General features: G+C 41.2%; 2 protein-coding genes and 1 long non-coding RNA gene across 3 annotated transcripts; all 3 read left to right on the forward strand.

The window, feature by feature from the left end:
- Positions 1-678: 678 nt before the first annotated feature.
- LOC131960803 (E3 ubiquitin-protein ligase TRIM21-like) lies at positions 679-4,199 on the forward strand. The gene is made up of 2 exons (XM_059326073.1): positions 679-746; positions 1,692-4,199. Exon 2 carries the CDS (start codon positions 1,694-1,696, stop codon positions 3,455-3,457), a length of 1,764 nt encoding a protein of 587 aa, XP_059182056.1. The 5' UTR covers positions 679-746; positions 1,692-1,693; the 3' UTR covers positions 3,458-4,199.
- A 1,266-nt stretch (positions 4,200-5,465) lies between these two features.
- On the forward strand, positions 5,466-8,930 carry LOC131960662 (E3 ubiquitin/ISG15 ligase TRIM25-like). Its single transcript, XM_059325924.1, has 2 exons — positions 5,466-5,474; positions 6,078-8,930. Exon 2 carries the CDS (start codon positions 6,080-6,082, stop codon positions 8,051-8,053), a length of 1,974 nt encoding a protein of 657 aa, XP_059181907.1. The 5' UTR covers positions 5,466-5,474; positions 6,078-6,079; the 3' UTR covers positions 8,054-8,930.
- Positions 8,931-9,431: 501 nt separating this feature from the next.
- On the forward strand, positions 9,432-12,183 carry LOC131960663 (uncharacterized). The gene is made up of 3 exons (XR_009389725.1): positions 9,432-9,566; positions 10,014-10,074; positions 11,272-12,183. It is a non-coding gene; the product is annotated as an uncharacterized LOC131960663 (long non-coding RNA).
- The last annotated feature ends 4,588 nt before the right edge of the window (positions 12,184-16,771 follow it).

A 16,771-nucleotide genomic window follows, 5' to 3' on the forward strand; every position in this document is an offset into this window, starting at 1 on the left:
TTGTGACTTCTTTGAATTTCAGAATACACCTGTGAGCAAATGATATTAATGCTTTTATGTTTTGATTTCTTTATGTGACTACAGAGCCTGTATTACTCTTTTCTTTTTAAATGCAAGCTTTTTTGAAGGCCAAGACAGTTTATCCAGAACATATCTGATCATTTATCCTCAAATAGGTGTTTGATATGTGTGTAGTATGTAACTGATATATATTATACCTATTAATAAAAGTCAGTTTCTTTTAAAAAAAAATCTTTCTCAAGTTTTTGTTTCTTCTGTTTCATCAGATTAAATTGATTGGGTTCTGTTGCTGTGTCAGGTGCCTTGCTCATAAATCATGTGTTCTGTTATAATTAAAAAAAGGGGGCCCTCTTAGTCTTTCTGTGCAATGATTAAAATTCAAAAAACTTATCAGCAAAAGTTTTCACTGATCAGGTGAGTAGAAGCCTTTTAGAAGTTTACATGAGGGCCAATCAAATAAGGCGGCTTCTGTTTCATCCTATTTTTTTCTACAATTCTAATTTTATTAAATGTAACACACACTACTTATGGTAAAATGTAGTATAGCACTTCTATTATGAGCCTTGACGGGGTTAACAAAGGGGGAAGTGCGTTAGAGGGCGTAGCACATACTCATAGAACTACAGTTACATCCAATAACCACTTTTTCTGCAGAATTGAAACTGAAAGCTAAAAGTGAACTACACGTCGCTCCGTTTCCACAGACGACACAGACCTCTCGATAGGTAATGTTCAAGATCTTAGCTATATCTTAAAATAATCAAACAGCCTAAAATATTATAATAATGGTAAAGTCACTATCAGCTACCACAGTGTCCAATGCTTAACTATCTGGGCTGTGCTAGAGAGTGACACAATCTCCAGAACTTTCTCTATTTAATCAGGTTGACTATTTTCTATTAACATATAATTAAGATGTTTGCTGTTGACCTCAGATGTTTTTTTCCCCCCAAATGTCTCTGCAAGGATTATTTCCTCTCTGATACTGGCACATTTCCAGGGTTTTACTTTGTTTGGACGATCAGACTGGGAGCGTTATGATGACTATTAATTGAAGTATATTTGTTGCCTTTTGTCATTGTATAAAGGTTCGTCATGAAGTGTAAAAGAGCAACAGACTAGTTGGTAATTTTCCACAGGAAGTTCGCCCTGTATTACTGCTTCACTCAGCATAAATGGCCTGAAAGTTTAACTCTTTAACTCTCAGACCATGATGTTTTTGTCGGTCAAAATGTCATTTGAGGACACAGCACTGGGCCTAATGATGCACTGCCTTTACTGGAGCTTGTTTGTTGCTAGTACACCTCTGTGACCACAAGTTTTAATGTGACTGCTTAAGGTTTGCATTGCAAAGAGAAATCAATGTGCTTGATAAGAGAACTTACTATTAGTTTAAGAGGGCGGCTCTGGTGGCAGAGAGGATAAGGCCATGGACTGTTGTGGCATATCGCCCTCTAGCTCTCTTTATCCTCATTTCCTGAAATTTCTCTGCAAGCAAACTATGTAATGCAAGTACACTGCATGTGTTGCCTTCAGACCTGCCTTAAGGATACCAAAAGACAAGTACAATTAAAAATCACCGTACTAGGCAGGAAAACGATCGTCATAATGTAAGTCACCTACTTTTGAAATTGAAAATCCTAATCTTCAGTTCCTCTTCTCTCATGTAGACATGGCCTCAGCCAGCAGCCTCCCATGTGAAGAACAGCTCCTGTGTTCCATCTGTCTGGACATGTTCACTGAGCCTGTCTCTACTCCATGTGGACACAACTACTGCAAGACTTGTATCACAGGGTACTGGTCCAGCAGCAACCTGATACAGTGCCCCCTCTGTAACAAGAAGTTCCGCAGTAGACCACAGCTTCAGGTCAACACAGGGTTCAGAGATATGGTGGAGCATTTCAACAACATGAGGGTGAGGGGGGAAGATGAGACACCTGCCACACCAGGGGAGGTGACCTGTGACATCTGCCTTCAGCCGAAGCTCAGGGCCCAGAAGACATGTCTGGTGTGTTTGGCCTCGTACTGCCAGCTTCACCTGGAGCCTCATCAGAGAGTCAAAACCCTGAAGAAGCACCAGCTGATCGAGCCTGTGTCAAACCTGGAGGACAGAGTGTGTAAGAAGCACGACAAGATGTTTGAGCTCTTCTGTCGCCAAGACCAGAAATGTGTTTGTTTCATGTGCTGTAAAGACGACCATGTAACACATGAAGCTGTCCCATTGGAGCAGGAGTTCAGAGAGAGGAAAGCCCAGCTGGACTATGTGATGTCACAGGTAAAAATGATGGAAAACACAAAATTAGGGAATATTAAGGAAATCAAACATTTTGTTAACCGGAGCAAGAAAGATTCAGAGAAAGAGATAGCAGACATCGCTGAGGTTTTCAGTGCTCTGGTGGTCTCTCTGCTGAGAAACCAGGGTGAGCTGATCCAGGTGATCCAGGAGAAGCAGAAAGCAGCAAAGAAGCTGGCTGGAGACCGTGTGACACAGCTGGAACAAGAAGTCGCTGAGTCGAGGAGGAGAAGATCTGAAATGGAGCATCTTTTACGAACAGAGGACCACCTCCTCCTCCTGCAGAGCTGGCCGTCTTCCTCACACAATAAGGACCTGTTTGACCTTCTGTCTCACTCCACTCCTCCATTCACACCTGACCTTTATGTGGGGATGGTGAAAAAAGCTGTGGCTCAAATGGAAAAGACACTCAGTAATGAGATGCAGATGCTAATTCATGAGGTCAGGTCTGATGGCTGCGAGGCCGCTAAACCACCAGAGTCTGTTAAAGAAGAGTGGACTCCACCTCGAGACAAGCTGATGATGATCCAGCAGAACGATGCGGTGGATGTGACTCTGGACCCCTACACGGCCAATTCCAAACTCATGGTGTCTGCTGATGGGAAACAATTGGGATTTTTTGAAGGCTCGCCATTTCTTATTTCTTTAATCGGGAGAAGTTTTGATCGTCAGCCCCTCATCCTTGGAACAGAGGGTTTTTCCTCCGGCAGGTTCTACTACGAGGTTCGGGTCAGTGGGAGTAAAGGCTGGCTCCTGGGAGTGGTCAAAGAGTCCATTAACAGGGAGATCTTATACTTTCCCACACCTAAAGAGGGAGGCTGGACATTTTTCAACATTTATAATTCAAAATCCGAACTCCAAGACCAATATTTTGGTAACGTTGATGGCCCATCTCCGCTGTACCTGAAGAAAAAGCCCCAGACAGTCGGTGTGTTTGTCGATTATGAGAAGGCAGAAGTCTCCTTCTATGACGTGGATGCCAGGACTCTGATCTTCTCCTACACGAGATGTTCCTTCATGGAGAGCCCACCACCCTCTTCGATGGCTGGCACATCTTTAAGAAGCAGACCAAAGCTCTACCCTTTCTTTGGGATCTTTGAAAATGATTACAACAACATGCTTGAAATCACTCCTGTAGCTTGAGCAAAAATCAGGGGAAATGAACGTGCAAAAGTTTAGAAAAGAAAGTTTAGATCACTTAGCCCGGCAGTTAAAGTCAAGTCAATAGTAGTTCAATAGACCAGAAATACAAATCACAAGAGCTTCATGACAAGGTCTTCTGTCATTTCACAGACTAAACGATTAATCAATTAATAGAAATGGGCTAACACAGTCTGTAAGGATGCATCAGATTTATAGTTAATATTGCATCAGATTTATAGTTAATATTTCTGAACACCTGCTTTAAGTGAAGTATCAATCATTTTGTTAAACAATGATATATTTGAACCTCATACAATGTTTTTGTTGAAATGCAATCCTTTTTTGAAGGCCAAAACAACTGGCATGCTTGGCCAAATCATATCAAAACCAGAGGTTTGTTATGTGTGCACTATGCTACTGATAATGTATTATTAAAAAAATTAAAATGAATTGGCTTTTCAGATCATTGTTTTTTTCCCCCTTTTTTCTTAGATTACAATGATTGAAATCTGTTGTGGTGTCTGGTGCCTTATTCCAAAGCAATTATGTCCTGTTCTGATTGGAAAAGATGACCCTATTAGTCTTTATGTACAATGTTAAAATACAAAAAAATCTTAGAATTTTATATACCACAAATCAAACATTTTGAGATTTTTACATGTTTTCCTTTAAAAATGACTCAAGGCTGTGACATTTGTACAAGTGAGGGCCTTTTTATTGAACCATATAAACCCTGTGTGTGTGTGTGTGTGTGTGTGTGTGTGTGTGTGTGTGTGTGTGTGTGTGTGTGTGTGTGTGTGTGTGTGTGTGTGTGTGTGTGTGTGTGTGTGTGTACTCATGAGGTTACAGTGGCATCAAGTGTACATGAGCAGTCAGCATCATAAAAAACACTCATCTAACACTTGCTTCATGTAACAGCTGTTCACATCAGCAAATAAAATATTGTTATGATCCTAAATATGTTTTACTTTATTTAGTCAAATAGAAAAAGTTTCTTTTAGCTTGGCCCATCACAGTAAGGTCAGAGGTCAAGCTCTAGAAAAGTCTATTGTTTCAGATCAGTTGTAATGGTGTGCTTATGACTCTGTTGGCTACTATTACAGCAAATAAAGAAAAAATCAGTATAATTATACTGTTATTAAATATATCCCTAATATACACATTGCTTAAACCCTCTTATAATTAGTAGATGTCATTTTCCACATTGAGGTAATCAGAGACAGACTAAGGAAGGAGACAAGATCTGGGAAATGTCTGGAAGCTGATTAAAAAGATTAAAGCATCAAGGGAGTTCATATTAATGGTTCATATGGATCGGCTGGGGAAGGGAAAATATATGCAGCCCTCCAAATAAAATTAATTGGCCCAAATGATACAAGATGGCAACCAGAATCAGTTATAGCTGTAGTAAGGGTATGCCTGTTTTTTGACTACTTTTGTGGGGGGAAAAGGGCATTTAAGTTTCTGTTTCAGTAAAGGAAATCTTTTACTTTTGCAGAAATTGTGAAGGATTGTCTCCCTACAAAGAGGCATCCTCTCAGTTAAAACATTAACTGGAGTGTAAAGTTGCAGAATTAGGCCTCTAGTTTAATTTTTTCAAAAACATAATTTTAATATATATACATATATATATATATATATATATATATTTTATTGATTCACAGCTGCAGTAAACAGTACAATCAAAGAGACATATTTTCATTTTCTCATATAACCCAACGACCATTCCACTCCCCCCAGAGACCCTTAAAATATCATTGTTTAAGATGTATTTTTCCATTCACATTACCTCATGCTAGCTCATACAAAGAATAGCTTGGAGCTGGCTTATTTGGCTGTTTGTTGTTTCAGATTTCAGCAGAAATCTATGGGGAACTCACAATAGTGTTACAATAAAGCAACTTTTTACAGGAAGAGGAGGAGTTGAGGAGGGGAGGAATCCTGTGTCATTCTCAAGAAATGAAACTTTTTTTTCACCGGCCGTTAATTTCAACAGACAACACAGACATCTGGTCAGGTAAATCTCAAGTGCTTTGTCTCCTTTTTACGACTGAAATGTACAAGACATGTCCTGGTTCTCTGTAATTATATATGCATGAATTTAAAAAGGAGTTATCAAGTTAAGCTCATTGTTAGTTAGCTTTTCTTTTCTATTTTCTCTTAAAATATTAAAATTGCTAGAAACTATTTTTAGCTTCCTATAAGGGGGGAAATGGATCAGAAAATTACTGCAAACAACAGCGTCTTTTTTGGCAAATGGATTACATTCAAAATACAAATGAAGGAAGGTGGAGAGAGGGTAAAAAAAGAAACTGAATAGATTTAAGAGGCACTGGATTATTTACACTTACTATATTATCACATGTGTATTATTAACATCATATTAAAATCATATATTTTTTATTGTCAATACCTGTATATCATTACACCCACCCTCTCCACCTCTGCACAGCCATGTTGCCATCAAATGATAGAGACATGAATTTTTAACACCAAATAATAAGTACCACTTTAAAATCAACTTCTTATGGACGGAAATGTTAAGTTACATTTTTGACTAACACATTTTGGGGAATTGAAACTGACAATTTGAATAACCAGTTCCTCTTCTCTCATGTAGACATGGCCTCAGCCAGCAGCCTCCCATGTGAAGAACAGCTCCTGTGTTCCATCTGTCTGGATGTGTTCACTGAGCCTGTCTCTACTCCATGTGGACACAACTACTGCAAGACTTGTATCACAGGGTACTGGTCCAGCAGCGACCTGATACAGTGTCCCCTCTGTAAGAAGAGGTTCCGCAAGAATACACAGCTAAAGGTCAACACAGGGTTCAGAGATATGGTGGAGCATTTCAACAACATGAGGGTGAGGGGGGAAGATGAGACACCTGCCACACCAGGGGAGGTGACCTGTGACATCTGCCTTGAGCCGAAGCTCAGGGCCCAGAAGACGTGTCTGGTGTGTTTGGCCTCGTACTGCCAGCTTCACCTGGAGCCTCATCAGAGAGTCAAAAACCTGAAGAAGCACCAGCTGATCGAGCCTGTGTCAAACCTGGAGGACAGAGTGTGTAAGAAGCACGACAAGATGTTTGAGTTCTTCTGTCGGCAAGACCAGAAATGTGTTTGTTTCATGTGCTGTAAAGACGACCATGTAACACATGAAGCTGTCCCATTAGAGCAGGAGTTCAGAGAGAGGAAAGCCCAGCTGGACTGTGAGATGTCACAGGTAAAAGTAATGGAAAACTCTAAACTTAGGAATATTATGAAAATCGCATACTTAGATGAAATCAGCAAGTACCATTCAGAGAATGAGATAGCATACATCACTGAGGTTTTCACTGCTCTGGTGGTCTCTCTACAAAGCAGCCAGGCTGAGCTGATCCAGGTGGTCCAGGAGAAGCAGAAAGCAGCAGAGAAGGAGGCTGAAGACCGTTTGACACAGCTGGAACAAGAAATCAATGAGCTGAGGGGGAAAAGATTAGAAATGGAGAAACTTTTACAAACAGAGGACCACCTCCGTTTCCTGCAGAGCTGTCCATCTCTTCAATTCTCTCCACACATTGAGCAAGAAGTCGCTGAGTTGAAGAGGACAAAATCTGAAATAGAGCAACTTTCACAATCAGAGTTCAGCCTCAGCATCTTGCAGAGATGGCAGTCTCTCCAGCTCTCTGCACACATTGAGGAACTGTTAAACCCTTCGTCCCAAACCATCCCCTCTTTTGCACCAGACCTCTCTGTTGTCACTCAGCAGCGTTATGTGGGGATGGTGCAAAAAGCTGAGGCCCAGATGAAGAAGACACTCAGTTCTCTTATTCATGAGGTCAGGTCTGATGGATGCGAGGCTGCTGAGAAGCCTGATGCAACCGAAGAACCGATGATTGATGGGAGTGTTAAAGAAGTGTGGACTCCATCTCAGTACAAGCTGATGATGAACCAGCAGATTGATGCAGTGGATGTGACTCTGGACCACTACACAGCCCACCCCAGGCTGGTGGTGTCTGAGGACGGGAAACAACTGAGATTTGGTGAAGGCCCACCTTCTCTGCCTGCTCCATTCGGGAAAAGATTTGAACAACAACCTTTTGTCCTCGGGAAAGAGGGATTTTCCGCCAACAGCTTCTACTATGAGGTTCAGGTCAGTGGGAGTAAAGGCTGGGTCTTGGGAGTGGTTAAAGAGTCTATGCACAAGGATATGTTTTACTTTCCCAACCCAGAGGATGGGGCCTGGACACTTTGTGGAATCTACAACCAATTCCACAACCTTGAATATGTAGCTAATAGCTTCAGCAAAGCTACACTGTGTGTGAGGCAAAAGCACATGACAGTCGGAGTGTTTGTTGATTGTGAGAAGGGAGAGGTCTCTTTCTTTGACGTGGATGCTGGGATTCTGATCTACTCCTACGCAGGATGTACCTTCACTGAAACCACACCAGCACTGAAAGCTTTGCTCTATTCTATGGCTGGCACATCCTTAAGGAGAAGACCAAAGCTCTACCCAATTTTTGGTATCTTTGAAGGTGATTATGACAGCAAGCTTGTAATCACTCCTGTTCCCCGCAACACTTACAAGTACCCTGTAGGCTTGCATCATTGGTAATCAATGTGTGACTTCTACCAAAAGGTTTTCTTGTTTCAGATTTCAGAGACCTACCAAAATTAGAGACAGTAGTAATAGTAGTAATAGTATCACAGATTGATAATAAAGTCAGTGTAAAATATAAATTATTTGATTAATATTACTACTTTTTGTTCTTTCAGCCACTGTGCAAAAAAAAAGGTTACAGATCTGAAGTGAGTAAAGCCATTAAGACAAGTTAGCGGACAGTTAGTGATGAGGTTTATTTCAAACTAGATCTGTCTCACACTTATTTAAATACATGATGCAATACATATTTTTAACCAGGAGATGGCGCCAGTGTTGAACAAGGAGTGGACAGTGGCAGGTTAGATGGGACGAAAAATGGCACAAGTTGAAATAAATGAAAGAATAAATAAAAAGAAAAAGAAAATAATAAATGTCAAAATGATTAAATAAATTAATACATGTGGAAATTTAAAAATAAATATGAAAATCACGAAATAAAATAAAGCTATTTTTGTTGTTATCATTATATTTGTCCATACAAATGTACCTTTAGTTGTACCAGGCATTAAAATTAACAAGAAATTGAATTCCTTGACTGTATGTGAATATTTGTCTGTTTTTCTGTGTTTATATGATATTAAACTCAACATATTTTGTTATTGAACTGTTGATTGGACAAAACCAGCTTCATAAATATGTTGATTTTGGTTTCATGAAATTGTGATTGTGATTGTGTTATTTTATAGACCAGAAGATCAGTTAATCCATTTGACTTGTGTCGTCTTTGGGGATTCACCATATTTACAGTTCATATTTTTGGATATAGAGTAACAAAAAATGTGTTCATCAGTGACATCTTTGAGTTGTAGGAGGAGACAGTGAGCAAATTATATATATCCATGATTTTTTCACTTTCACTTCATTTGAAACCCTTTAATGCAGACTTTAGTTTAAGTCATGCTTTGCCAAACCATATCTGATAAATGAGCTGCAAAAGCAGTGCAGTGTTGATATGTTATATTGCTTAATAAAGCTGTCTTAAAAATGAGCTTCTCTGATCTTTGTTTTTTGTTTCTGTTTCCTCTGACTACATTTACTTCAATTGAGGTCTCAAGTTCCTTGCTGATTGCCAACCCAAACTTACTTTTAAGGTGCATCTTGTCACCAAGTTATGTATCATAAGTCGGTTAATAGGTTAAGCTAAAGCATTTTTTTTTTCCTTTATAAAACTTACTGGGGAGTTTTTTTGTGCCCTAAACCTTGATCAGTGGTTTTGTAGCTCAAAACGGCAGCTTTTTCTTTCCTTTTTTTTTTAGCAACTGCAGACCTTTACTGGCCTGTAGCCTTGTCTCTCTAGGTTACTAGTGAAGCCCCTTTAAGAGGCGTAGCGTGTACTCATAGAACCGGGGTTACCATCCAGCAACATCAGTGACTATTTCCTAAGAAATGAAAGTTAACGCCTAAACTTTACATTTTGTCTCTACACGCCAACCACTTTCCACAAACAACACAGACTTCTCGGCAGGTAATAATCATGTGCTTTGATACTGACATATGTAATCGCATGTAAATAATCTAACAGCCTGTGTCCAGATGAAAAATCTGCGCTGTGATTCACGCTGCATGAGCTGCAGTATTTCCTGTTTTTAATCACGTCGACTTCATACAAATGTCCTTATTGATAATTTGTAATAGAGAAAGCGTCTGAATACTGATGATTTATATTTTTCATGCATACAGGTAACACGTTTGTTGTTGAACTAAAATTTACGCAAATTTACCTGCAGCGTTTATTTCCTCTCTGAGTACATTGCCAGCGTATGATACAACTCCCAAAGCTTTTGTTTTGCCGATTACAGTGAAATATGTATAGTATATGTATGCACTTTTATTTTTTTATTTTTATTTTATTTTTACCTTTCATCATTAATTTAAAGAGAAATAATCCAAACACATATTGGCTGCTTCACAGATCATCACACTGAAGTCCTGCGTCGTCGACCAGACTACAGCCATTTCATCAGTGGGAATTGGTGAGCCCGAAGGGATTATTTATTTAACTCTCACACCTTAATGTCATTGTAGGTCAACATGTTATTTGAGGATACAACACTGCCTTTGCTGGAGCTTGTGTGCACTTCTGTTACTGCAGGAATGATTTTTTAGTTAGAATCTACATGTTTGCATTGAAGGAGAACTACAATGGAGTTGATATGATCTCATAATACGTTTAAAGGGTGCAATCTGGTGGCCCAGAGGTTAAGACTGTGGACTTTTCTTATATATCATCTTCAAACGCTCTCTATTCTCACTTCCTGTCATCTCTGTGTCGACATCTATCTAATCTTCAGATCCTTGCTCACAGTATACCTGTGAGCAAATGGTGATGATACTTTTATGTTTTGATTCATTTATGTGACTACAGGGCCCGTGTTACTCTTTATTTTTTAAATGCAAGCTTTTTTGGAGGCCAAGTTTCTCCCAGGGGTAGGCAACCTGAGGCTCCGGAGCCACATGTGGCTCCTCAGGCCATCTGCATTGGCTCTCTGCGGCTATGTGCAGCTATTTTATACGAAATAAAATGGTTATTTCTTTACATTGAAATGTATCAAGCTATTTGCATTCTTTGGTTGAAAAAAAGCATAGCTTACATAAAGCATAAAAAATATTTTCACATTTTAGTCAACTTAAATGTGCATCATAGCTTATGAAAGTCTACACCCTGGCGCCTTAAGCTCTAAATTTTTTCAACTTCCAAACCAGTTTTGAGTTTTCCATAACTAGGATAGCTTTTGATTCCAAATTTGCACTTGGTTTCTTGCTACAGTCTGACAAAATCATATTAATAAATGTTCATTATGACCTATTGGTATGGCTGGTAGACTGTTTTTGTCAAATAAGAGATAATTCTCAGTCTATTCATCTCGCTTCAGTCTTTTTATTTCTCCACAATATGAGTCAACCTGTGGGAGAAGAAGAATCCATGCTGATTGCATCATATTGGCTGCTGCCATAGATCACCACACTGAAGCTCTGTGTTGCCATGACATGCCTGTTAAAACTATTATTATGAGTCAATGAAAATGTGTGAGACTGTAAAAATGAGTTGCCTTTATGCTCCGAAAAGCATATCGCCAAGGGAACAAAATGTGAGAAATTATCCAATTGATTTGCACATCTGTGGATTTTTAAAATGAAAATCCTAATCATCTTATTTTCCTCTCATATAGACACGCAGAACAGACTGATACAGATAAAGAACTGATGACAATGATGACAGGCCAGTATGTTCAAGAAATGTTGCCTCCACCTCAAGACAAGCTGATGATGATCCAGCAGAACGATGCGGTTAATGTGACTCTGGACTACTACTCAGCCAATGACAGACTTGAGGTGTATCAGGATGGGAAACAACTGAGCGTTCGTAGCTTTACTTTTCCATTGTATTATTATTTATTTGGAAAAGGATTTCAAAATCTGCCCTTTGTCCTTGGAAATGAGGGTTTTTCCTCAGGCAGGTTCTACTACGAGGTTCAAGTCAGTGGGAGTACAGGCTGGGTCTTGGGAGTGGCCAAAGAGTCCGTTAACAAGAAGGTAAACTTCATCTGCCCTGAGGCAGGAGTCTGGGCAGTTCATATGTACATCAATCACGAGGGAGACGCATATTTAAATCATGTCTCTTTTCAACAATACCTGATCCAAAGACCCCAAAAAGTCGGTGTGTTTGTCGATTATGAGAAGGGAGAGGTCTCCTTCTATGACGTGGGTACCAGGACTCTGATCCGCTCCTACACAGGATGTAACTTCATGGAAAATACACCATCTGTACTCCATTCCCTGACTGGCGGACTTTTCAGAAGCAGACCAAAGCTCTACCCTTTCTTTGGTTTGTTGACACCTGTAGATGATCCTGCCAACATGCTCGAAATCACTCCGGTAGCCTGCACAACATTTAAAGCGCCATATAATTCAGGGGACGATATTGTGTAACTTCTACCACCAGGTAACAGTAGTAGCAACGTAACCACCAACACAGTCCTCAACTTCTTTGTCAGCACCTTCGGCATGCAGCGCACTGGACATTTCCCATGATTCAGTGTCACACACACACACACACACACACACACACACACACACACACACACACACACACACACACACACACACACACACACACACACACACACATGTGTTACATCTTTAGACTGCACTTCTACACAGCTCATAACAAACAAGAATGCATAAAGTGAACTTTTACGCTTATGCTTATGATATTTGATGTATATCCTTTAACATAACTGCTGTAAATGTCTTGAATGTTAATATGATTTCATATTATATCACATTATTAGAAGTTGAAATAATAAAATACATTTCCTCTCAGTTTATTCCACAATGAGCAACACATTTGCTTTTGAAAACTGTGTAAAGTACTTATATAGTAAACTGTAATATGATAACTCTTCTTCTATACTGTATATTCCTCCTTTCCCACACTTTCTGTTAGGTAACATCAGCTCCATCTAACAGGTGCTCACTTCAGCAAACAGATCAACAAATAAAACAGAAGTTTCTAAAAATAGAAGAGAGTGTTGATTATTATCACTGCATTATTCTGAATGTTTCGTACTTCTTAATCCAGATAGAGAAAGTTTTTATTCACTTGCCCCATCGTAGTAAGGTCAGAGGTCAAGCTCTAGAAAAGCCTATTGTTTTAGATCAGTTGTAATGGTGTGCTTATGACTCTATATTGGCTAACTTTAGAGCAAAGAAAAGCAGGTAGATGTATCTATCAGATAATACAATACTATTAATAAGATTATTGAATATATCCCTAATATGCACAATTCCTTAAACCCTCTTATATTTAGTAGATGACATTTTCCACATTGAGGTAATCAGAGACAGACTATATGAAGGAAGAAGACAAGATCTGGGAAATGTCTGGAAACTGATCAAAATGATTAAAGCATCACAAGAGCTCATATTAATGGTTCATATGGATCGGCTGGGGAAGGGAAAATATATACAAGACGGCAGCCAATGTTAATGTTTGACTTAATGTTACAGCGGTAGTAGATAGACATCGTAGTAAGAGTTTGCCTGGTTTTTTTTTTTTGCCAAATTTGTGAAAAAAGCATGTATGTGTCTGTTTCAGTAAACCAAAATCTTTTGCTTTTGCAGCCATTGTGAAGGATTTTCTGCCTTCAAAGAAGCATCCTCTTAAGAATTAACTGGATTGTAAAGTTGCAGAATTAGTCTCTTAGCCTCTAGTTTAGTTTTATAAAAATAAATAAATCATTGTTTAAGATGTTTTTTTTTACATTCACATTACCTCATGGTAGCACATAAAAAGAAAAGCTTGGGACTGGTGTTACGCTCCGTCTAGGGAGCAGAACCTAACATAAATAACCCACACCCAAACAAGGTATAAGTTTAGAAAATAAGACAGTTTTATTTAACAACAACCAAAAAGTGCAATTATATACAGTGAATTGGTGCGGTATCTACAGGTGATGAAGCGTGGCTTCAGGGTGAGCCCAGGCCTAAAATAACAAACAAAACACCGATCTAAACTCAAGGGTCCGAAACTTTCTAATCCCTACTGAAAAGAAAAGAAACAAAAATACAAGTACTGATCCTAACTCCCTAACCTAAGTCAAAAACAGGAGAAAACAGTATTAAAGAAAAAGGCAGCTCACCCCTACTGCTTCCTTAAACACAGGCACTCTTGCTCTGGTTACCCAGAGCACAAGCACTCTCACAAACACTCTAGCACGCAGGCCAACAAACACACTCTAACAATATTAACACCAATCTTTCACCGAATAATGTTACACTCTCAAACGAAGTAGCGCGTAAGTGACAGCAGTTCCACCCGTCCTCTGGAGTCACCGGCTTTTGTAGTCCCCGCCTCCGCTAATGCCAATCACTCGCTGCCACGCCAGGGATGCAGAGCCAATGAGACGCGGGAGCCACACGATCTTTGGATCAGGACAGGAGCACTCACTCTGCATAGAAGAAAAAACAAACATGCACCTGCAGTGCAAATGAAATGACGGCAGCAGCCGTAACACCCTCCCCCTTAAAAACAAGCATATCTCATAAATGCTTGTCCTCAACCTGGGCCTGACACGCGGGAAAGTGCGTCTGCCATCACGTTGTCAGTGCCTTTTTTATGTCGCACCTCTAGGTTGAAATCCTGCACCAGCAAGGACCACCGCATGAGACGCTGGTTGGCGTTCTGCATCTGATGCAAAAAAACAAGAGGATTATGATCAGTGTAGATTATCACAGGTAATGGACTAGAACCAATGTACACCTCGAAGTGTTGCAGTGCTAACAAAAGGGCTAACGTTTCCTGCTCAATGGTGCTGTAATTTTTCTGGGCGGCAATGAACTTTTTTGAAAAGTAACTGACTGGGTGGTCGATACCCTGACTGTCCACTTGCAGTAACACCGCACCTGCCCCACTTGCGCTGGCATCCACCTCCATTTTGAATGGACGAGCAAAGTCAGGAGCCGCTAGGACCGGTGTACTGCAGAGCAGCGCTTTGCATGATTCAAAGGCTTTCTGGCAGACATGGGACCAGGAGAAAAGAGTCTTCTCACTGGTGAGGCTGGTGAGGGGAGCAACCACATCAGCAAAATTGCGGCAGAAACCGCGGTAATACCCCGCCATCCCCAGAAAACGGCGGAGCTCACGTCGGGTACGGGGCACAGGATAGTCGACTATGGCCTGGACTTTTGCTTGGACTGGACGCACCTGACCCTGGCCTACTTGTTTACCAAGGTATGTGACAGTGGCTCTACCAAACTCACACTTGGCCAGATTCAGGGTGAGGTTGGCCTCCTTTAACCTCTCGAATATTTTTTTCAGAGTTTTCAGATGCTGGGACCAAGTATCTGTGTAGGCAACGACGTCATCGAGGTAGACTTCACAATTTTCGACCTCGGCTAAAACCAGGTGCATCAACCGCTGGAAAGTGGCGGGTGCATTTCGGAGACCAAAAGGCATGACAGTATACTGCAGGAAACTATCAGGGGTGACAAAAGCAGAAATTTCAGAGGCACGAGGAGTTAATGGGACCTGCCAATAACCTTTCAACAAATCAAGTTTTGTGACAAATGTAGCTGATCCTACCCGGTCCACGCAATCCTCCATTCTGGGTAGCGGGTAGGAATCAGGCTTTGTGACATTATTCACCTTTCTGAAGTCAGTGCAGAAACGTGGGGTCTGGTCTTGCTTGGGCACCAGCAAGCAAGGAGAACTCCAGGGGCTGGAGCTTCGAACAGCCAATCCATTTTCAAGCATGTAATCAACTTCTGTTTTACATAGGGTGCGCTTGGTCGGGTTCACACGGTAGGCATGTTGCTTAATGGGCAGGTGATCACCCACATCAATGTCATGGGCGAGGACAGTGGTGCGGGATGGGGTGTCATTAAACAGAGTGAGATGGGTATTAATCAGCTGAGTGATATCATTTTTCTCTGCAACATTCAGATGCTGCAGATGGCCTGGCAGATCTGCAAGAATTTGCGAGTTTTTCAGTCATGGGCAGGGAGAATTACCGACACTCAAACCATCATTCTCCGGGGAGTACATCACAGGAGTGACCGCGGTGACAGCAGCTACAGTAGCAGGTCTGACAGCTGGATGAATATTGCCATCACTGCGGGTGAAATATGGCTTCAACATGTTCACATGACATACTCTGTTTTTACGTCTGCGTTCAGGGGTACCAACAACGTAATCAGTCTGACTCAGTTTTTTCTGTATCACATACGGACCACAAAATTTCGCCTGAAGAGAGGAACTGGGCAGTGGGAGGAGCACGAGCACGTGATCACCCACCTGAAACTCTCTCTTAACAGACTTTTTATCGAACATAGTTTTCATTTTTTTCTGAGATGCAGCCAGCGTGCTGCGGGCCATCTCACGAGCGTTATGCAGCCTCTCTCTGAAACTGCTCACATAATCGAGTACATTGGTAACTGGACTCACGGTCTCGGACAGAAACTGCTCCCGGAGCAGCCGAAGAGGACCGCGCACGGTGTGTCCAAACACTAGCTCAGCCGGGCTGAAACCAGTGGATTCCTGCACGCTTTCTCTCACTGCTAACATCAGGAAAGGCAGACCCTCGTCCCAATCCTTTCCACTTTCCAGGCAGTATTTCTTTAGCATGGATTTTAAGGTCTGATGAAAGCGCTCCAGCGCGCCCTGAGACTGAGGATGGTACGCGCTGGCCTTTCTATGAGAGATGGACAGTGTCGCCAGTACCTGGGTGAACAGTTTGGACATGAAATTTGAACCCTGATCGGTCTGGATGCACTTGGGCAAACCAAAAGTGGAAAAGAAATTAACGAGGGCTTTAACCACTGCTTTCGCTTTCAACGTGCGCAGCGGGATAGCCTCAGGATAACGGGTGGCTGTGCACATCAGCGTCAGCAAATACTGGTGGCCAGACTTTGTCTTAGGAAGGGGACCCACACAGTCTAGGATAACATGCTCAAAAGGTTCTCCGAGCACCGGAATGGGATGCAGCGGAGCGGGAGGAATAACCTGGTTCGGTTTTCCACTGATTTGACACACATGACAGGAGCGGCAAAAACGGCGCACATCAGCCTTCAGCCCTGGCCAAAAGAAATATCGCAGGATGCGGTGGTACGTTTTCCTGACTCCTAAATGACCAGACACATTGTCATGCGCTACGCTGAAAACTTGAGAGC

This window comes from Centropristis striata, chromosome 22 (assembly GCF_030273125.1).
Source record: "Centropristis striata isolate RG_2023a ecotype Rhode Island chromosome 22, C.striata_1.0, whole genome shotgun sequence".
Lineage (NCBI taxonomy): Eukaryota > Metazoa > Chordata > Actinopteri > Perciformes > Serranidae > Centropristis > Centropristis striata.